At 42.7% G+C, this 23,205-nt stretch overlaps 1 protein-coding gene across 1 annotated transcript; it reads right to left on the bottom strand.

Annotated features, from left to right (window-relative positions):
• Positions 1-297: 297 nt before the first annotated feature.
• Positions 298-20,789, bottom strand: LOC137362540 (butyrophilin subfamily 3 member A2-like). The gene is made up of 8 exons (XM_068026928.1): positions 20,615-20,789; positions 19,855-20,202; positions 18,053-18,337; positions 12,356-12,475; positions 11,776-11,808; positions 6,592-6,618; positions 4,121-4,147; positions 298-518 (listed from the first exon to the last, which is right to left on the bottom strand). The coding sequence occupies exons 1-8, from the start codon at positions 20,787-20,789 to the stop codon at positions 298-300; spliced, it is 1,236 nt and encodes a 411-aa protein (XP_067883029.1).
• Positions 20,790-23,205: the final 2,416 nt, after the last annotated feature.

The raw sequence follows: 23,205 nt of genomic DNA, 5'->3' as shown, positions 1-23,205 counted from the left end.
TAATAGACAACAAAAATATCTAGTGAAAATTCATCAACATCTACCTTTCTTTCTCTACAGTTTTGCCTGATCTGCAGAGTATTTCAGCAGTTTTTTGCTTTTATTTATGTCAAAAAATATTGATTGCACAATCCAAATTTAAACATCTATGAAGTACTGTTGTCCACCATCAGCAGAATTACACATCATCACCCTCTAACCTCATGGCCTGACATATCCATCATTCCAACATCAAGATCAAAGATCAACCCTGATTCAAAATCCAATCCAAGCAGTTATCACTCCTTCAGTCTACTCTCAATCATCAGTAAAGTGATGGAAGGTGTTGTCTGCAGTGTAATCAAATGGCACTAACTCACCAATGACCTGCTCATCAATGCACAGTTTGGATTCTGCCAGGACCACTCGGTTCCAGACCTCATTACAGCTTTGGTCCAACAACACAAAAGAGCTGAATTTCAGAGATGAGGTGAAAGTGACTGACCTTGACATGAAGGCAGCATTTGGCATCAAGCAGTCTTTGTAAAATTCAAGTCATTGGATATCAGGAGAAAACTCCACTGGCTGGAGTCATACTGAGCAGAAAGGAAGATGGTAGTGGTTGTTGGAGGCCAGTCATCACTGCAGGATTCCTCAGGGCAGTTTCCTAGTTCGAACTATCTTCAACTGCTTGATCAATGACCATCCTCCATCATAAGGTCAGAAGTGAGGATTTTCACTGATGATTGCACAGTGTTCAGTCCATTCACAAGTCCTAAGGTAATAAAGCAGGCCCACATACAGCAAGACCTGGAGAACATTCAGGCTTGGGCTGCTAAGTGGCAAGTAATGTTCATACCACACAATTGCCTGGAAATGACAATCTTCAAGAAGAAAGAAACTAACAGAATCCCCCACGGTCAAAATCCAGGGCATCACCCATTGACCAGAAAATTAACTACATAAATAATGTGGGTACAAGAGTGAGAATTTTGAGAGAGTAACCTATCTCCTGACTCTCCATCTTCAAGGCATAAGACAGGAATGTGATGGAATACTCTCCACTTGCCTGGATGGGTGCAGCTCCAACAGCACTCAAGAAGCTCGACACCATCCAGGACATAACAGCCCGCTTGATCGGCACCCCATCCACCACCTTAAAACTTTACTCCCCCCACCACCAGCACACCATGGCAGCAGTGTGTACCATCTACAAGATGCATTGCAGCATCTCACCAAGGCAGATGGAATTTAGTAGAGAATTGTGAGGTCATGCATTTTTACAGAAGGGATAGGGAGAGGCAGTACAAACTGAATGGCACAGTTCAGAAGCGTGTACAGGGACAGAAGGACCAGGGGATTCATGTGCACAGATCTTTGAAGTTGGCAGGATATATGCTTGGGCTTCATAAATTGAGACATTGAGTACAAAAGCAGGGAACTAATACTGAACCTATATAAAGCTCTGCTGAGGAAACAGATGATGTGGAATCTTATGGGTGGAGCTAAGAAACACCAAGGGGCAAAAAACATAGGTGGGGGTTGTACAGGGTGACATTAAACAGGAAATTAGCGACATACACAATAAGGGTGCAACAGTAATTCTGGGTACTCATCTACATATAGATTGGGCAAACCAAACTAACAATAATACTGTAGAACAGGAATTCCTGGAGTGTGTATGTGATGATTTTTTGGACAAATAAGTTAAGAAACCAACTAGAGAACAGGCTATCCTAGACCGGGTATTGTGTAATGAGAAAGGATTAGTTAACAATCTTGTTGTGCGGGGTCCCTTGGGAAGAGCGACCATAACATGATAGAATTCTTCATTAAGATGGAGAGTGAGAGAGTTGATTCTGAGACCGGGGTCCTGAATCTAAATAAAGGAAACAATGAAGGTATGAGGTGCGAGTTGGCTATGATAAATTGGGAAATGTTACTTAAAGGGTTGACAGTGGATAAGCAATAGCTAGCAATTAAAGAGCACATGGATGAATTACAACAATTGTTCATTTCTGTCTGCTGCAAAAATAAAACAGGAAGGGTGGCTCAACCTTGGGTTACAAAAAAAATTAGGGATAGTATTCGATCCAAAGAGGAGAAATATAAAATGGCCAGAACAAGCAGCAAACCTGAGGATTGGGAGAAGTTTAGAATTCAACAAAGGAGGACAAAGGGATTGTTCAGAAGGGGAAAATAGAGTCTGAGAGTAAGCTTGCAGAGAACATAAAAACTGACTGTAAAAGCTTCTATAGTAATGTGAAGATAAAAAAGATTAGTGAAGACAAATGTGGGTCCCTTACAGTCAGAAACGGGGGAATTTATAATGGGGAACAAAGAAATGGCAGACGAATTAAATATACTTTGCTTCTGTCTTCACAAAGGAGGACACAAATTACCTCCCAGAAATGTTGGGGAACATAGGGTCGAATGAGAAGGAGGAACTGTATAAAATCAATATTAGTAGGGAAATGGTGTTAGGGAAATTGATGGGATTGAAGGCCGATAAATCCCCAGGGTCTGATAATCTACATCCCAGAGTACTTAAGGAAGTGGCCCTAGAAATAGTAGATGCATTGCTGGTCATTTTTCAAAATTCTATAGACTCTGGAACAGTTCCAATGGATTGGAGGGTAGCGAATGTAACCCCACTATTTAAAAAAGGTAGAGGGAAAACAGGGAATTATAGATTGGTTAGCCTGACATCAGTAGGAAAGATAATGATAGAGTCCATTATAAAAGATGTAATAGCAGAGCACTTGGAAAACAATGACAGGATCTGACAAAGTCAACGTGGATTTACTAAAGGGAAATCATGCTTGACAAATCTACTGGAATTTTTTGAGGATGTAACTCGTAGAATAGATAAGGGAGAACCAGTGGATGTGGTGTATTTGGACTTTCAGAAGGCTTTCGATAAGGTCCCACATAAGAGATTAGCATGCAAAATTATAGCAATGGGATTGGGAGTAAGGTACTGACATGGATAGAGAACTGGTTGGCAGACAGGAAACAAAGTGTGGCAGGCAGTGACTAGTGGGGTACTGCAGGGATCAGTTTTAAGACCACAGCTATTCACAATATATATTAAAAAGATATAGATGAGGGAATTAAATGTAATATATGCAAGTTTGCAGACGACATAAAGCTGGGTGGGAGTGTGAGCTGTGAGGAGGATGCAGAGAAGCTCCAGTGTGATTTGGACAGGTTGAGTGAGTGGGCAAATACATGGCAGATGCAGTATAATGTAGATAAATGGGAGGTTATCCACTTTGGTGGCAAAAACAGAAAGGCAGATTATTATCTGAACGGCGATAGATTGGGAAAGGGGGAGGTGCAGCAAAGACCTGGTGTCCTTGTGCACCAGTCGCTGAAAGTAAGCATGCAGGTGCAGCAGGCAGTTAAGAAGGCAAATGGTATGTTGGCCTTCATAGCGAGAGGATTCGAGTACAGGAGCAAGGATGTCTTGCTGCAAATATTTAAGGCCTTGGTGAGACCACATCTGTAATACTGTGTGCAGTTTTGGCCTCCTTATCTGAGTAAGGATGTTCTTGCTATGGAGGGAGTGCAGCGAAGGTTCACCAGACAGATTTCTGGGATGGCAGGACAGACGTATGAAGAGAGATTGGGTCGATTAGGCTTGTATTCGCTAGAGTTTAGAAGAATGAGAGGGGATCTCATAGAAACTTACAAAATTCTAACAGGACTGGACAGACTAGATGCAGGAAGGATGTTTCTGATGGAGGGGGAGTCTGGGACCAGGGGTCACAGTCTAAGGATAAGGGGTAAGCCATTTCGGACTGAGATGAGGAGAGATTTCTTCACCCAGAGAGTGGTGAACCTGTGGAATTCTCTACCACGGAAAGCAGTTGAGGCCAAATCATTAAATATATTCAAGAAAGAGTTCTTAGGGTTAATGGGATCAAGAGATATCGGGAGAAAGCAGGAACAGGTTACTGAGTTTGGATGATCAGCCATGATTGTATTGAATGAAGGAGCAGGCTTGAAGGGCCGAATGGCCTACTCTTGCTCCTATTTTTCTATGTTTCTCTGTGCTATAGTGATTATGATCAAGGGATAAGATCAGTTTCAATCAAATTTACATTCAGTGTTCATTACAATAACTTGAGGATCTTACCTTGACACTCAGAAATCTTCTTCCAATCTGAAAACAAGTAACAAACTGATAAAACTGGAGAAATCAGCATGCAAATAATTCCAGAGAAAAAATTTCACTTGCATTTTTAATTGCTGACTGTAAATTGGATGACATAACCCCCAAAATTACTGGGACCCTGGTACTGGAAAGCTGCCATTGTCTGTGTGGACAAGGGAGGAATTTGGATTATAATCTCATTAAACCAGATCGCTGCCCCTTTTCAAGGCCGTTCCAAAATCTCATGGTAATTGGGGCAGATGCTTTTTGTGTCTGACTCCTGTGTGGGGACACAAAAAGAGATGAGACATGTGGACTGACATCATCAGCCAGAGATCCTGGCAGTTTCTCCCAACATTATATACCAGTGCAAACCAGCCTGACAGGACTTGGTCCCAGGGGAAGTGGGTCAGTGTGGTTTTAAATTTCTGTCACTAAACAATAATCCATGAATTTCAGTGCCTGTGGTAACAAGTTCCAGCTGGTGAGATTTGATTTGGGCAGCCTCAGCAGAATTGGGAGAAGTTTGACAGGTCTTATGTTTCACATGTTTCAAACATAATGGGCTGAATTTTACAGCCCCCCGACGTCGGGGGTCATAGTGGGGGAGGCTGGAAAATGCCTCTGGCAGAGGCCCGATATGGGCCTCAACTTCGGGAAGGCCCGGCCCGATATTGCCCGGCGAGGGAGCAAAATTTGCATATGTTAATTTATTAAAATAAACAAATTGATTAATTTCCCTGCTCCCACCATCCGTCCTGGTGCGATATTGGTGCCGGTGGCCGGCACTCCCGCATTTCTGGATCCCTGTCGGGGAATCAGAGGTGGAATACTGGCAGGGAGGGGGAAGCAGGTAACATTTCAGTGCTGGCGGGGGGATGCGGGATTAAACTAATCTGATTGGTATAGGGGATGGTGGGAATGGGGTAAAGTTTAAAGTTTAAGAACTTGGGGCGGTGGGGGGAAGGTCAGGAGCACAAGGTTTTTGGCAGGGGTGGAAGAGGGTAAGTAATGAATTTTATGTTTATGGGGGGGGGGGGTGGTTGGGAGAGGGATCACTTTATTTAAATTTTTAAAGTCAATATTTCTTTAAATATTGTAATTGCAATGTCGGGCTCGAAGTCCTTTCAAACTGGCGTCAGTGCCTGTGTAAAGGCTGCTGACACCATTGCCAGGGACAGACTGCCAGCACCCTCCACGTCATCCGTGGTGGTGGTGTTGGGGGGGGGATTGGGTGAAGGGTCGGTCGCCCTGGCCATTCAAATCAACTTCTGTGTTTAATATCACGGTGGCTTCACGAAGTAGGGCCTGCGCTACAGGCCGCCATTGTAAAATCCAGGCCAATGATTCCACACATACTGACATATGTGTACAATCACACACATACAAAATACAAGTCATAGAAAAGAGCTAATTACGTGTACCAAAAAAAATGCCTTCATTGCAAAATCTTTAATGTCTTCAGAATATCATCTGTGAGAAGAAAACATGGAATGTGAGAGCACAGAAGGAGGCCATTCGGCCTATCGTGCCTGTGTTGGCCCTTTGAAAGAGCTATCCCATGTCCCATAGCCCCCACTCTTTCCCTATAGCCTTTCAGATTTTCCATTTGCAAGTATACTGAAGTAAACTATGTTAATATTGAATCTGCTTCCACTACCCTTTCAGGCAATACAAACCAGATCATAACTCACGGTGTTAAAAAAAGTCTCCTCTCCCCTCTTGTTCTTTTGCTAATTACCTTCACTCTGTTTCCTTTGGTTACCGACCCTCCTGCTGCTGGAAACAGTTTCTCCTGATTTACTCGATTAAAGCTCATGGTAATTTTGAACATCTCCATTAAATCTCCCCTTAACCTTCTCTGCATATTTACCCATTAAACTTGCCACAGAAAGATATGTCTTGTCATCATCAGTGCAAGTACTCTTTAACAGTGTGATAATTGTTAATGACTACAATCACCCTTTCTACCAGTGAAAATTAACTATTACAAGTATGGAACATCATTCCTTCAGGTTTTTCGGGAGATTATATTTTATTTTATTTTCTCGCAGTTAATCCAATCTTTCTTCCCCTCTCTTTTCTGTGCAATTTCACCCTCTTTAATTTACCCTCCTTCTCAGTCTTTCCTGAGTTTATTTTCCAATCCTACAATCTCATTGGTTAAGGAGATTGACTGTTTGTCCAATAGTTCACTCAGGTCCCAGATACCGTTTTCCTCGCTTTGCCGTTTTCATCTGGCACCTTCTGTAACTTTGTGAGCAAAAGATCTTTGTGTTGAAGGGTGCAGGGGAATTCTAACAATGCCCTGCTACAGTAAATTCTGACCCTCAAATTCCCATCAGATTAAATGTATTGTTACTGCAGCAGATACATTAGTGAATACAACTGATGCTGCAACTTACCTGGTGCATTAATATATAACAACAGTTTAGGAAAAGAGAATGTCATACCTGAATCAATCAGAGATTTCCACTGGTCTAAAAAAATAAATAAAAAGTTATAAATACACTTCATTAATCTGATAGTCATAAACATTAAAATATTGTCATGCTCTCTATATTTGAAATGGTTTGAACATTGAAATGTTAGCTTTGTAGGTGTTTGCCTTGGTTCAGTGGTAGAATTCTCACCTCTGAGTCAGAAGGTCATGGGTCCCACTCCAAAGACTTGAGCACATAACCCAGGCTGACACTCCCAGTCCAGTACACAGGGAGTGCTGCACTGTCGGAGGTACCGTCTTTCTGATGGGATGATAAACAGAGGCCCTGTCTGCTCCTCTCGGCATTATTTTGAATAAGAGCAGGACAGTTGTCCTGGTGTCCTGGACAATATTTATCCCTCAACCAACATCACAATGACATTTAACTGCTCATTAATCTCATTGCTGTTGGTGGGATCTTGCTGTGCACAAACTGACTGCTGCATTTCCCACATTACAACAGTGACTACACTTCAGAAACACCTTATTTGTAAAGTGCTTTGGGACATCATGAAGTCATGAAAGGTGCTTGATAAATAAAAGGTTGCGCATTAGTAACCCTCATTTTCAAACAGTTGAAAATAAATCACTGTTATTGCGTACTTTCAAGCTATTATAAAACCCATCATCGAGATGGTTTACTTTTCCAATTTTATCCCTGTGTTTCTCCCCTGTGGATGCTGGATGTCTCTGGGCAGCCCTGCAGTGTTTTACTCATGTGGTCGTACTTCATATATGAGCTGAGACAATCAGCATTTGCTGGTGATTCAATCACAGAGAACATCAGGATTCACTGGATAACACTCACAGCAGGAACCCTGGTTTGTTTTCCCTTCCCGAATGCAAGTTCAGCTGATTCAGCACAGATTAGGGATCGAACACAGATCATGGGCTCTAAATGGCTCACGACCATATTGGACAATGTCTTTACACACGGACCTATCAAGGACAATTTATTGTCACCAATATGTTATTCCCATAGTAAATTGACAAGATTAGTTGGTGTGAGAAATGGAGTTGCCACACCAGTGCATCATCTTTTGAGAGTGACAGTGATGATGTGTTATTGGGAAAGTGTGGAAAGAGTTTTCATCAGCACAATCTAATCGACCTGACCTTAGTGTCCTTCAAGCAGAGGATGGTCAACTTGCTCCAGTCTTTGTACCTCTCATCTTAATTACAATCAATCAATCACCCAAACTATTTATTAAATTTACAAAAGGTCACTATTTTATTTCTTTAAGTGTTTACATTGATGAAAATGTGAGGAGAGTAAATAACGTGTCTGAATCTGTTTATATTATTGGAACATGAAATGTCTGCAGAATTCTGAATGCTGATTTAAATACGATAATTATTGTCACGATCTGTAATTTTCTGCAGTTCTGTCAATATTTTTCATATACGTAAAGTAAGAACTGGAACTGTCAGTAATTTATCTGTTCATCCGACACTTTTTATCCAACTATTTAATATTGTTGATTTGATACCATTCTGTATTTTCACTTCACTGATTCCTATCCCTATTGATGTGGTATATTCCTGACCCACAGTGATAATGACTGACATCTTTTAGCTACTGGCTGCATTGAGATGTTTGTTTCAATCATTCACAACACTTAATTACACAATTCCCACATTTCTTCAGAGTTTCCAATGGAAAAACAGCAGGAATCCAGTTGTGCTGGAGGACGGGAGGCTGATACACCGAGTGAGATCATACATAGCTGCCTCCAGATGTGCTGAAGTGAAAACCACCCAGGAGCTGGGGTACAGGCAAGAGGAGTGGCTGAACCCCTGAAGAAGTGGTTACATTTTAAATATATTGGGTTGGTACCTTGACAAGGGGACCAAAGGAGAAATGGTCAGAGTTTTGAGCAGTGGGGAGGGGAGGTGTCAGCAGGACTGAAAGGAAATACTGAGTAGCTTCTTAAAAGTTACATGGAGTAAAGTAAAATGACTGGTGCTGACATCTATGATGGTGAAGACCTGGGTGAAATGCCGAGTAGGATCATCCACTTGGTACTTTTTGAATGATTGAACAAGGCTGAATTGTATGTAAATCATTCAGTCACTTGCTGGTTCCACTATGGTTAAGGATGGGTATTTTCATGGAGCCTCCTCCTCATTTGTCACATGAATGCCCAGCACTACCATTCCTGTCTGAATGTTGTAGGGTGACAGAACATTGTTCTAATCTGTTAATTACAGGAAAGTTTAGTTCTGTCGATAACCTGCTGCTTTTGGTGTTTATCATGCATGTAGCCCTATGTTGTAGCTTCATAACAACATAAGAAATCGGAGCAGGAGAAGGCCATTCGGCCCCTCGAGCCTGCTCTACTGTTCAGTAAGATCATGGCTGATCTGATTATGGCCTTAACTCCACTTTCCTGCCTGTTCCCCATTACCCTTTACTCCCTTGTAGATCAAAAATCTGTCGAATTCAGCCTTGAATATATTCAATGACCCAGCCTCCACTGTCCTCCAGGGTAGAGTATTCCAAAGATTAACGGCACTCAGAGAAGAAATTCCTTCTCATCTCCCGTGAAAGAGCCCTTATGTTGAAACTGTGGCTGCTAGTTCTAGTTTCCCCCACAAGATAAAACATCCTCTCAGCATCTACCCTGTCAACCCCCTCAGAATCTTATATGTTTCAATAAGGTCATCATCATGTACAAGGACACTCAGATCACTAGGTTATTGCCTCATTACATGGGATGCCTGCTGCTGTGTCTGGTCTGTCTTCTACAATCCCTATTAAAATAATGTTAGTCACCCAGCTTGATGGTGATGGAGGAGTGAGGATATACCACACCATAAGGTTACAGATTGTGATGGTCAACAGTCAAGCTGCTACTGACGGCCCACAGCACCTCAGTTTTAATCTGCTAGATCTTTCTAAGCCTGTCCCATATTGCACAGTGATAGTGTCACACTACAGGATGGAGGGTGTGTAGATGAGACTTTGTCTTCCTAAGGTCCATGAAATGGTTATGCTTACTAATGTTATTATAAAGGATGTGTCACAACAGGTAGGTTGGTGAGGACCAAGTTGAGTTGATTTTTTTCCTCATAGTGGTTCCCTCACCAGCTGAGTCAGGCCCAGTCTGGCAACTGTGTCCTTCATGATTCATTTAGCTCGGTCATTGCTACAAATACCAAGCCACTCTCTGTGCTTCTCTCTGTGCTTCTTGTGAGAAATGTTCCAACATGGATGGGTGCTGATTTGTGAGTTGAGGGGAGTGGCAGGTGGTGATCAGCAGGAAGTTTCCTTGTCCTTGTTTGACCTGAAGTCATAAAACTTCATGGGGTCCAGAGTCTATAGTCAGAACTCTCAGGGACTCACCTCAACTGTACATAACTATGTCCCACTTCAGTGGGCCCACATCTTGTCAATGGTACAGGATTTACCCAGATATGGTGATGAAGGAGTCTAGTTTGTTGACTGTCAATTCTTTTACTTGACTAGCCTATCAGACAGGTCTGCCAACTTCGGTACCAGACTGAAATGTCAGCAAGACGGGTCAACTGGCCATCTTTAGCTTCTAGCTAATTATCAAAAAAGATTTTGAGAAAACTAGTGAATAGTGCTCACAGCTTTAAGGTAATATTAATCAAAAGGCATACTATAAATAAATGGTTTGTCAAACAATTTGTTGAGTTGGGAACTCGAGTGGTACAGTCAGGTATCCCAATCCTTTTACCAGGCTTGATGGAATGAAATTCTCTTCTCCTTGTACCGATTGTTGTTCTACATGAAATGAGCCTGTGTCAGTCAATCCAGTTTCTCGTGGATGTGACTGTACAGTAGTATGTGCCCATGTTCTGGACAAATTATATGAAAAATTAGAATGGTCAAAGCATTAGTTGTGTGAGAAATAGAACTGAACAGCAGTTGAATGTGGAAATAAGGTGCATTGTTGTAATAGTGTGTGTTATATTCAGATATGTGAGAGGTAAATGTTGAAATATTTCAGCTAATTAGAAATTATTTATTTATTTTTAAAACTTATTGGTAACGTTTTTTGTATTTTTATATTGAAATCAAACATTGGAAGATGATGCAAAGGTACAGCTCATATTGTGAATTATGTTGAAAATAATACTTTAAAGAGTTAGTTGAATAGCCATTTTTGGCAGTCTAGCTGTGCCACATTGCCGTGGAACGCTCCATGCAGTTGGGCGGTGCCGTACCACCTATCATCGTGGAGCAGTTTCTGTGGGAAAACACCTTTGACCACCGGTCCATCAGGCAGTGGTCTGCACGGAATGTCCTCAAGGCCCTACGGGAAAAGGAAACAGTGGATCATGTCGGATGGTTCCCCGAGCAGACCGTCAAAGTCATTTGGCGGAATGCCTCATCACCAGAACTTTCAAACAAGCACCAAGACGTAGCTTGGCTGGTGGTGAGAAGGGCCCTCCCCGTCAGATCCTTCATGCACACCCGAAGTCTCGCCCCCTCCGCACAGTGCCCCCGCGTTGGCTGTGGTGGGGAAGAGACGGTCGCCCACCTCCTCCTGGAATGTGTCTTTGCAAAGCAGGTGTGGAAAGAGATGCAGTGGTTTTTGTCGAGTTTCATCCCAAGCAGCTCTGTAACACAGGAGTCTGTGCTCTACGGGCTGTTCCCAGGGACGCACACCGAGACAAACATCAACTGCTGCTGGAGGACTATCAATTCGGTGAAAGATGCCCTTTGGTCTGCCCGAAACTTGCTGGTCTTCCAGCGCAAAGAGTTGTCCACAACTGAATGTTGCAGACTGGCACATTCCAAGGTCCAGGACTACGTGCTGTGGGACGCACTAAAGCTTGGGGCAGCCGCAGCAAAGGCTCAATGGGGAAAGACCACAGTGTAAGGTTCCCCCACCAAGCTGGACTGAGGGGCTGAATCCATGGGAAACCCCTCGAACTGTATCGTTAATATTCACAATTGCTGTAAATGTAAAACTGTAATTGACATGACAATTGTGAAACGGAAGGGTTGGGAAGAAACTCATGAGAGTATTGAAGGAAACTGATCTCCCTTGCAATGTTTGTATTTTTTGGTGCTGTTTGGAAACTGTTTGGCAATGTAATTTTTACAGATTTTTTTGAATAAAGTATATTTTGGAAATAAAATAAAAAAAATATTCCAGACACTTCAAGGTTAAATCCTTACCAAATTGTTTGATAGACTTGTCAACTTCAAGTTCTGGAAAAATCCAATAAATATAAATTGCAGTTAATATCAAACAATGGTTTATTTAATCAGACGTGCTTTCACTTTCGAACATAAATAAATAATATTCATTTCCATCTGAGTAAAACCATTGTCAGCCCTTTCTCCAGAACACCATGGATCCACTTCTATCACCTTTAGGTGTTTAAATGATAACCCGTATTATAGTTCATGTTTGTTTTACTGTCAAATTGGTCTATTTCTCGGGAAGATTAAGTGGGAGGTGAAGAATAAATTAAACAAAATATTTTCAAATATATTGAAGAAAAATAAGATTCATGATATCCCCATGAAGAAAAGAATTAAAATATCATCATTTAAACATGCCTTTGGTTTCAGTTTGAACAGCAGCCTCTCCCTCTCCCCTTCCCCGAGACTAAAACTACAATGGCTGAATTATTAAAGATACAAGGGAACACAAACTTCTTCCAAATTTATCAAAAAACCTGGTTCTGTTTCCACATTTCTGTTCAATCCTGAATCAGTATTCTCCATTGTCACTGTTAGACTGAGACCGTACCTTTGAAGTATCTGTGTTGTTTCACAGTCCAAATGTTCCCAGCGGCAAGAGCTACTATTACAAGACTGAGGATCACAGATAAAAACACCAGCCAGCCTGAGATAGCTGGGAAGAAATCACCTGCAAAGTAAACATCAGTGTATTAGATTAGATTATCTTTAACATGCTTAGATGACTAGCGTGTGACTCAGAATAGCATCAACAGTGTGGGTTCAATTCCCGTTCTGGTCTGAGGAAGGCAATGGGAAACCACCTCATTTACCCATTTCCCTAGTCATGCTCATCTCTCCTGTCTGGAGAAAAAGAGCAGAGGACCTGCTCTTGGGCAGACCGGCTCCTCTAACATATTCCACATGAATCATTCTTTTTGTCTGCCTGATATTAGACAAGTTAAAAGTTTATGTCCCCTGAGTTATGTGACCTTGATGGCCACATCGATGATGCCCTGCACCTGGGGGAATCCAGCGATGGAGCCGAGAACCAATGCCCTCTGGGCATGCACAGGCCCATCTGTGTCAAAGTGGATGTAGTTACCCCGTCCTCCAGATAATGGCATCCCTGACCTGCCTGATGCCACGATGAGCTGCCAACTGCGAGATGCTACCTCGATCCACAGAAGATCCCTGGAATGACCCAGTTGCATAGAAATTCAGGGTTGATGGTGACCTTGATGGCTGTCGGTAAGGGATTGCCATGGGAGACATGAGGCCTCAGGTCACTGTGGATCAGAGCACAAAGGTCTGAGACTATCTGCTTGGTCTGGCAGTCTGTCATTTGCAGGTAGCTGACTGGGCAGTAGACCCGATGCCTTGGGTAGCGCCTTATTCCTCTTGCAGTCCCACTGTGCTCCTCTGGCCTCCTGCTGTTCAGAAGGTTACATCTGCTGAAGCTCATCCTGGCTGCTCTGTCCAATGTCAGAGTAACCTGTTCCCATCTGAACTCGCTCAGCTGGGGTCTGTTCATTCACCAGGCCTTCCCCTGCCAACCCCAGGTGTCCAGTGATGCCAGCGGGCTCATGCCCCTCTCCAGATTCCTGCCACTCACCACTAAGAAAACCAAGTCTCACAACTCCAACAGTGGCTACTCTTTGGCACTTTTGAAGCAGCTGAGCTTAATTTTGTGCCTCAGCATTATTTTAATCACCTTTCCCAGAGCCCTCATGGTCCCGCACAGTGTTCATGTCTTGTACACTCTGCCGTGTTCCCCACATGGCGTTCCCCCGTTCACTCCCTTTAAAGATCCCAAACTGCTGTTAACAAGCCTGCTAATGAGCTCCATAATTAGCTCAACAAGTAATTAATTGGAGGCGTGTGGACTTTCTGTTCCCTGCCTCCCAGCGTTCCATTAAAAATGGCTTCTCATTCCAGAGGCGGTGAGTCCCAGTGCCGACCTCTGAGAATATGAACTTTAAATTGCACTCGCCTCCTGCACCCGCTATCAGTGGGCTTTAAAAATCTATCCCTAATTCCTCAAATTCCCTCTGCATTATCTCTGTAATGTTCTTTGTTCCAGTACTGGCTCCAACATGAACCATGAGTTCAGGATACTGAGTTTACTTTTCCAGAATCTTATCCCCCTGCTCTGATTGGCTCCTTACACCAGTACCTCAGGATCACCGGACCATTTGGACTCCAGGTTGTGGTTGCAGAAAACGTTACCTATCCCTCTAATGATAGAACCACCTGTAGCCTCAAGGAAAAGGAAATCCAATATGGAGGCAAAACAGATTTGATGGACAAGTGCTGGAGCGATGCAGCACCCAACTCCCCTATTTGATTGATGGTAAATGAATGTGCAGCTGCATGAAGTAGGTCTAAGGGTAGGGGAGGGGGGGATGTTTGACACGATAGCGCACCCTCCCTAGAGCACCACTCCTGACAGCTGGTGGTAACCAGGAGCAACACTGTTTACACCACCTGAAGGAACTGATAGATACACAAGATGGCAGCACTTGTAAAGGAGCCCATGTCACGTTCTCATACAATATTACATTTCCTTCCATTGTAAATCCATTCCTCAGGAGGGTCCATCTTCAAGATATGAAGTATGATGGAACAGCTTGTTATATTCATATCTTTCAAGGCCATAGCATCTCAATTTCTTTTTGTTAAACAGTCTAGTGGCAGATGGAGAAGTGGCAGATGGAGTTTAATCCGGACAAATGTGAGGTAATGCATTTTGGAAGGTCTAATGCACGTGGGAAGTATACAGTAAATGGCAGAACCCTTATGAGTATTGACAGGCAGAGAGATCTGAGCATACAGGTCCACAGGTCACTGAAAGTGGCAACGCAGGTGGATAAGGTAGTCAAGAAGGCATGCTTGCCTTCATCGGTCAGGCATAGAGTATAAAAATTGGCAAGTCATGCTGCAGCTGTACAGAACCTTAGTTAGGCCACACTTAGAATATTGCATGCAATTCTGGTCGCCTCAGTACCAGAAGGACGTGGAGGCTTTGGAGAGAGTGCAGAAGAGGTTTACTAGGATGTTGCCTGGTCTGGAGGGCATTAACTATGAGGAGAGGTTGGAAAAACATAGATTGTTTTTACTGGAACGACGGAGATGGAGGGGCGACATGATAGAGGTTTACAAAGTTATGAGTGGCATGGACAGAGTGAATAGTCAGAAGCTTTTTCCCTGGGTGGAAGAGTCAGTTACTAGGGGACATAGGTTTAAGGTGAGAGGGGCAAAGTTTAGAGGGGATTTGCGAGGCAAGTTCTTTACACAGATGGTGGTGAGTGCCTGGAACCTGCTGCTGGGGGAGGTGGCGGAAGCAGGTACCATAGAGACGTTTAAGAGGCATCTTGACAAATACATGAATAGGATGGGAATAGAGGGATACAGTCCCCGGAAGTGCAGAAGGTTTTAGTTTAGGCAGGCATCAAGATCGGCGCAGGCTTGGAGGGTCAAATGGCCTATTCCTGTGCTGCACTGTTCTTTGTTCTTTGTTCTAACTGCATGATGGATATAGAAACATTGAAAAATAGAAAATAGGAGCAGGAGTAGGCCATTTGGCCCTTCAAGCCTGCTCCGCCATTCATTATGATCATGGCTGATCATCCAACTCAGTAACCTGTTCCGGCTTTCACCCCATATCCTTTGATCCCTTTAAACCCAAGAGCTATATCTAACTCCTTCTTGAAAACATTCAATGTTTTGACCTCAACTGCTTTCTGTGTTAGTGAATTCCACAGGCTCACCACTGTCTGGGTGCAGAGATTTCTCCTCACCTCAGTCTTGAAAGGTTTACCCCGTATCCTTAGACTATGACCCCTGGTTCTTGACACCCCGCCATCGGGAACATCCTTCCTGCATCGACCCTGTCAAGTCCTGTTAGAATTTTATAGGTTTCTATGAGATCCCCCCTCACTCTTCTGAACTCCAGTGAATACAATCCTAACCGACTCAATCTCTCCTCATACGTCAGTCCCGCCATCCCAGGAATCAGTCTGGTAAACCTTCGCTGCACTCCCTCTATAGCAAGAACATCCTTCCTCGGATAAAGAAACCAAAACTGCACACAATATTCCAGGTGTGGCGTCACCAAGGCCCTGTATAATTGCAGAAAAACATCCCTGCTCCTGTACTCGAATCCTCTCACACTGAAGGCTAATTTTTTTTTTGCCTTTTTTACCTCCTGTTGCACCTGCATGCTTACCTTCAATGACTGGTGTATGAGAACACCCAGGTCTCGTTGCATATTCTGAGAGACAGTTTACAGCCATTCAGATAATAATCTGCCTTCCTGTTTTTGCTACCAAAGTGGATCACCTCACATTTATCCACATTATACTGCATCTGCCACGCATTTGCCCACTCACTCAACTTGTCCAAATCACCCTGAAGCCTCTCTGCATCGTCCTCACAACGCACCTTCCCACCCAGTTTGTGGTACCTGCAAATTTGGAGACATTACATTTAGTTCCCTCATCTAAATCATTAATGTATATTGTGAATAGCTGGGGTCCTAGCACCGAACCCTGCGTACCCCACTAGTTACTGCCTGCCATTCGGAAAAAGACCCATTCATCCCTACTCTATATTTCCTGTCTGCCAACCAATTCTCTATCCATCGCAATACTCTACCCCCCAATCCCATGCACTTTAATTTTACACAATAATCTCTGATGCGGGACTTTGTTGAAAGCCTTCTGAAAGTCCAAATAAACCACAGTCATGTATCGATGAAGACTGTGAACATTAGTCATTGGGCACGTGCTCTTTCAACACTCAGCAGCTCAAGATTACTTTCCTGATTGTACAGGGTGGAATCACAAGGGTACATCCTGAACCTGGAGCAACACAACCCGGTCAAGAGAAGGTCGGAAAGGCACAAATCCTGTGACATGTCCCAGCAACTCTGGCAGGGCCTGTGGATCCACCTTCTTGATTAAGAGCAGGACTGTGGAAACTGCTCCAAATACAGGCAGCTCATTCCTCCACAATTCCTCCGTGTCCTCAAGATACTGGAAGGCAAGAGGAATTCCAATAGGAATGTCCATTGTATCAGTCGGAGCTGCTGCAAATCAGAGAAACCGCCTTGAATGGTAGGTGGTAGAAAAGAAAAAGATAAAAGGTAAAATATCAAAATAAATCTTCTAAATATATGCAAGAAAAGCAACCCACAAAAAAAATTATTGAAACCAAGAGGAAAACAGATTTGAGACAATTAGGAAGTCCCTTCTCCTGGCTGTCAGCTGGTGTGTGTGTTTATTGATAAAGGTGAAAAGAAATGATGTTATGAAGGGGGATTAAACCACTGGGAGCTGTGGGACAGTGAAGCTCCAATGCAGATTGTATACCCCAGTGACGAGAGCCTCCCAGTCCCCCAGCATCAGGCTGCTGCTCACAGTACATTACAAGCACTTGGTCCATGGACCTGATTTTTCACCCTACACTTGCTCAGCACATGCTTATGATCAGAAGCAGAAAATTTCTCCGAGTGTTCTTAACCCTGCAGTGTAATGAAGAACACAGCATCTTAACAGAGCAAGAAAGGAATGAAGAACATTTTCAGATACAGACTGACAGAAACAAATGCAACACAAACACTAAGGAGGAAAATTTCGTAAATAAAACCCTTAAAATGAGGAATAATTAAGAATAAGAAAAAGTCTAAAAGTGGATTGCAGCCCCCATCCCCTTGGGAAAAATAAGGAAACATAATCAATATTTAATCTGTTGCAAATAACCAAAACCTGCTTTAAGCAGCAACATGTCGCAGTAGGTTAAGATTATAATCTCCAGAAGCCGGAGGTACTCGGGAAGAACTCACAATAAAGTTAACAAGATTACTTTCATTGGGGCAAAGTTCTTCAACAATATTTCTATCTTTGGCTGTAACAGTCCATCCCACTTGGATATTCCTGGCCCTGATGGGATAAACATCCAGGAACCACTGCAAATGGAACAAATGCCCAACCACTTTATGTAAATAATCCCAGTCCAGGGATTTGGAATAGTCTACATCAGGAAATCACATTTTTGAGAATGGACTAATATCCAGGAACCTGAGGGTTACCCTGTTTACACAAATATACTGAGGTAAATGAATCATCCAGTTTAACTCATCCCAAAAACCATTCCCACAATAACTCGAACATGAGAATATCTTAGTCCCAGTTTGTTTTATGACAGTGTTGAAATTGTAAGTCAATCACTATTCCCTTTCATTAACTATATTTTATCATTTACAGACCTGCTATCTGGATAGTTGCTTCTTGTTCTTTTTTCAATAGATTGTTCCGTATGAGACACTTGAACCTGTTTGTTGAATCTCTTGTTACTGCAACATTGCTCTGGACATTTACAAGACCTTTCGAGTCACGGTGGTAATTTATTTTAGACTGTGTTGTTAAGTTCTGTCCATCTCCACCAGTCCACAGCACCTGTGGCTGAGGGAACCATCCATTAGATTCACACACAAGCTGAATTCCATTTTGATGGTATCCCTCAATCTGGATCCAGTGCTCACGTCCCAAACCTACAATGATCAATAAATATAACAACTTTTATTTATATAACATAGTGAAAATAACATTTGTTGTGAACAATCTTTAACCCATGGGAATGATTAATTTACTGTTATTGAATGATATAATCAGAATATTTCAGCACCATGAATGGGTTCATCCCAGAAGGCAGCATGCAGGAAGCAAACACTCAAGAAATGCAAAAAAGCAATTGATTCTCAACTGACTGCTCCAATTGGCTCCAGCCCTCATTTACATGAAAGAGCAGCAGTCAGGATGGTGATAACATCAGATGTCCAGCAATGTGAAAAACTTAACCAGGTCCCTCAACCTATCCACCAATGATCCATGTTTATCAAGACCAGGATATGTGTAGTTGAAATCCCTACTGAGGAGAACACATTTTCTAGTATCAATGGTATTGAATTAGGTGAACACCTGGTAAAGAAGTGAACTCCCTCTGTGACATCACATGGGGGACACAAGTTCAACAGGTACAGCAGCATGTCATTGTGAAGAAAGTCAAGATAAAAGAAGAGACTTTTCACTATCTCTGTCATGACCAGTATCTGTAAAAATGGGGACCAAGTAGTTCGTCACCGCACTGCAACTTGTGATCAGGTGACTCTAGTAGACTCACTGCAGGATCCAGTTGATTTCTCTCTTCAGGCAGTGTGACTTTCCTGTCGGAAGCAGACTAAGCACTTCCTTCAGGACTGAGAGGCTCTGAAAAGTGGTGTTTCCTGCTGCCATGGATATTCAACCTGGTGATGATCATGGTCCTGTCAAATGTTTAAATGTCATCAACATCACCAGTGACTGAATGGATAAAAGCATTTTGTAACCACCACTCATTCAGGTGTCTGATGAGGAGCCTTTCCAACCAGTAATGTGCAAAGGATTAAAAGTTGCTCCTTTTTAAAAATTTAATCTTAGTTTACAAAGAACCTTAAAAACAATCTCAAAAGAAGGAACTTACTCCCTAATTATTTCATTAGTCAGCCTCTTGGGCCGACCAAACTTACACAGTGTAACAAATCCTGTTTATAAAAATTAAAAACAGGTGAAACATTAATGAGCAGAATATAAAGATTCGGTAAATGGAGGATAAATCACAGTCAAAGACAGCACTGAAAGCAACTAATCAAACTTACTTTCCACATCTTCATTTTCCACACAGTCTGGGAGAAAACCAGTAATGATGTCATGAATTCTTGTGTAATGGAATTACTTTAACTTAATGAAATCTCTTAAATCTAAAATTTGACTGTCATTAGTATTCCGATTTAATTAAAGAATTATAAATCAAATGCCCTGAATTTGAACATCCCTTAGTTTCTTTTCGAATACTCTTGATGACCAATCTGTGCTGGAAGCATTTTCTTTATCAAATGTACCAGTGAACAAATATTATAACAGGGAGTGAAGAATTATTTTTTTCAAAAAGACTTGGATCTTGACCAAAGGATTAGTTTTAAAATGTTATTTTCTTAATGTTATTAGTTTGTAAATAGATGTGTTCACTAACCTCCAACTTTCAACTCAATCACAGTTTCTTCAAAATCTGTTTCATCATCAACTGAACAAATGTATTTCCCTTCATCAAACACCCTCGTATTCTTTATTCGAAGAGAAACATTTCCTTTGCTCAGTTCATCTTTAAACTGTTCAGTCCTTCCTCTGTAATCATGATCCTGAGCAGCAGTGTCATCTTCCCCGTTTCTGTACGCGTGGACTGCTGACCCAAGGTCTGATTTAAGCCATCGCACCACCATGTTACTGGCAGATAGATCTGGCACAAGCCGACATTCCAATATAGCATCTTCACCCACTATGGCTACAACAGGATGAGTTGGTCCAGTAACGGTGAATTTACCTGTGGAATTATTGTCTGATGAAATGATTTCAACTTAAGGAAATGTCTTGATTATTAAACTTAAAAATGAGTTTTGTTGTTAGAATCCCATCTTAATTAAACAATTATAAAGAAATCTGCTTAATTTGGACAGAAGACAAAATCTATTATTCTGTGAAGCTGTTGAAAAAAAGACATATTTTAAAAGCATGCTTTTACAAAGGACATTATGAACTCAGTAAATCAATATTTCTATTTTAATACCAAGCAGAAATTAGTAATTTGGGAGATTCTCATTTTTTAATTCATATTTTCTGTGCATATCTAAGTATATGAGAGAGAAAGGAAAAAAGGATAAGAAAAAAATTATATTTACATAGTTATTGATCCCATCCTCAGGATGTTGTAAATAACTTTCTAACCACTGAATTACTTTTGAAGTGTACGATAGCTGGAACATGTGTCGCAGCGGATTTATAGTAAACAAGATTCCAACAACAGGAAAATGAACGAATGGCCAAGTAAACTGTTTTTGGTGATGTTAGTTGAAAGTGACCTGTTTGCCAGAAAATCAGGAAAATGCCCAGCTCTTCTTTGAATAATACCATGAGGTCTGAGGCAGACAGGATCTCAGTTAATATCTGATCTGAAAGACAGCGTCCCTGACACTGTGCCAACCTAGATTATATGCCCAAGTACGGATAAAGGGAAATTACACCTATTAAATTATTCTATAATCCTTTATGTTATTGAGAGCGATATTCTGCACACTTCTGTCAGTTAATTGTGTGTTATGTTCAGCTATTGATTAGCAGGAAAGGGAGAGAGCAGAATTCATGAGAGAGAAGTCGAGGGAGAGAAAGGAACTTGGCGACTGTAGAACAGGAACATGATTAACAAATGTGGGCAGAAGGAGAGACTTTCAGAAGAGTGGAGCAAATATGTCAACATCAGCTCTCCAGTGGCATTGCTCACAGTGAAAATACAGTTTTATCCCATGCAACATCAAATATATAATCAGGGTCAGTGATTTACAGTGATTGAATAAATCAAATTACATTTGTATTGTGGGAGCAGGAGTCATTTTTTAGCTGAATTTCCATGACAGAGGGGAGGCGGTGGCGAAGTGGTATTGTCACTGGACTCATAACCCAGACACTCAGGGTATTGCTCTGGGGACATGGGTTCAAATCCCACCACAGCAGAAGGTGGAATTTGAATTTAATTAATATAACTGGAATTAAAAAGCTAGTCTAATGATGGCCATAAAACAATTGCCGATCGTTGTAAAAACCCATCTGGTTCACTAATATCCTTTATGGAAGGAAATCTGCTCTCCTTACCTGGTCTGGCCTGCATGTGACTCCAGACACACAGCAATGTGGTCGACTCATACATGCCCTCTGAAATGGCCTAGCAAGCCACTCAGTTGTATCTAACCAAAGTCAATAAAAAGGAATGAAAACGGACGGAGCACCCGGCATCGACCTAGGCACCGGAAACAACAACGGCAAACCCAGCCCTGTCGACCCTGCAAAGTCCTCCTTACTAACATCTGGGGGCTTGTGCCAAAGTTGGGAGAGCTGTCCCACAGACTAGTCAAGCAACAGCCTGACACAGTCATACTCAAGGAATCATACCTTACAGACAATGTCCCAGACACTGCAATCACTATCCCTGGATATGTCAAGTCCCACCGGCAGGACAGACCCAGAAGAGGTGGCGGCACAGTGGTATACAGTAGGGAAGGAGTTGCCCTGGGAGTCCTCAATATCGACTCTGGTCCCCATGAGGTTGCATGGCACCTGGCCAAACGTGGACAAGGAAACCTCCTGCTGATTACCACCTACCGCCCTCCCTCAGCTGATGAGTCAGTACTCCTCCATGTTGAACAGCACTTGGAGGAAGCACTGAGGGTGGCAATGCCACAGAATGTACTCTGGGTGGGGGACTTCAATGTCCATCATCAAGAGTGGCTCGGTAGCACCACTACTGACCGAGCTGGCTGAGTCCTAAAGGACATTGTTGCTATGCTGGGTATGTGGCAGGTAGTGAGGGAATCAACAAGCGGGGAAAACATACTTGACCTCGTCCTCACCAATCTGCCTGCCGCAGATGCATCTGTCCATGACAGTATTGGTCGTAGTGACCACCGCACAGTCCTTGTGGAGACGAAGTCCTGCCTTCACATAGAGAATACCCTCCTTTGTTTTGTGTGGCACTACCAATGTGCTAGATGGTATAGATTTCAAACAGATCTGGCAATGCAAAACTGGGCATGCATGAGGCGCTGTGGGCTATCAGCAGTAGCAGAATTGTACTCAACCACAATCTGTAACCTCATGGCCCGGCATATCCCCCACTCTACTATTACCATCAAGCCAGGAGACCAACCCTGGTTCAATGAAGAGTGCAGGAGGGCATGCCAGGAGCAGCACCAGGCATACCTCAAAATAAGGTGTCACCTGGTGAAGCTACAACACAGAATTATCTGCATGCCAAACTGCGTAAGCAGCATGCAATAGATGGAGCTAATCGATCCCATAACCAACAGATCAGATCTAAGCTCTGCAGTCCTGCCACATCCAGCTGTGAATGGTGGTGGACAATTAAGCAACTAACTGGAGGAGGTGGCTGCCCAAATATCCCCATCTTCAATGATGGGGGAGCCCAGCACATCAGTGCAAAAGAAAAGGCAGAAGCATTTGCAACAATCTTAGGCCAGAAGTGCTGAGTTGATGATCCATCTCGGCCTCCCCCTGAAGTCCCCAGCATCACAGATGCCAGACTTCAGCCAATTTGATTCACTCCGCGTGATATCAGGAAACGACTGAAGGCATTGGATACTGCAAAGACTGTGGGCCCTGACAATATTCCTCAATAGTATTGAAGACTTGTGCTCCAGAACTTGCCGTGCCCCGAGCCAGCTATTCCAGTACAGCTACAACACTGGCATCTACCCGGCAATGTGAAAAATTGCCCAGGTATGTCCTGTACACAAAAAGCAGGACAAGTCCAACCCAG

This window comes from Heterodontus francisci, unplaced genomic scaffold (genome assembly GCF_036365525.1).
Source record: "Heterodontus francisci isolate sHetFra1 unplaced genomic scaffold, sHetFra1.hap1 HAP1_SCAFFOLD_631, whole genome shotgun sequence".
NCBI classification, from domain to species: domain Eukaryota; kingdom Metazoa; phylum Chordata; class Chondrichthyes; order Heterodontiformes; family Heterodontidae; genus Heterodontus; species Heterodontus francisci.
The sequence above is the reverse complement of the archived record's forward strand: the minus strand, read 5'-3'. Positions and strand labels throughout refer to the sequence as shown.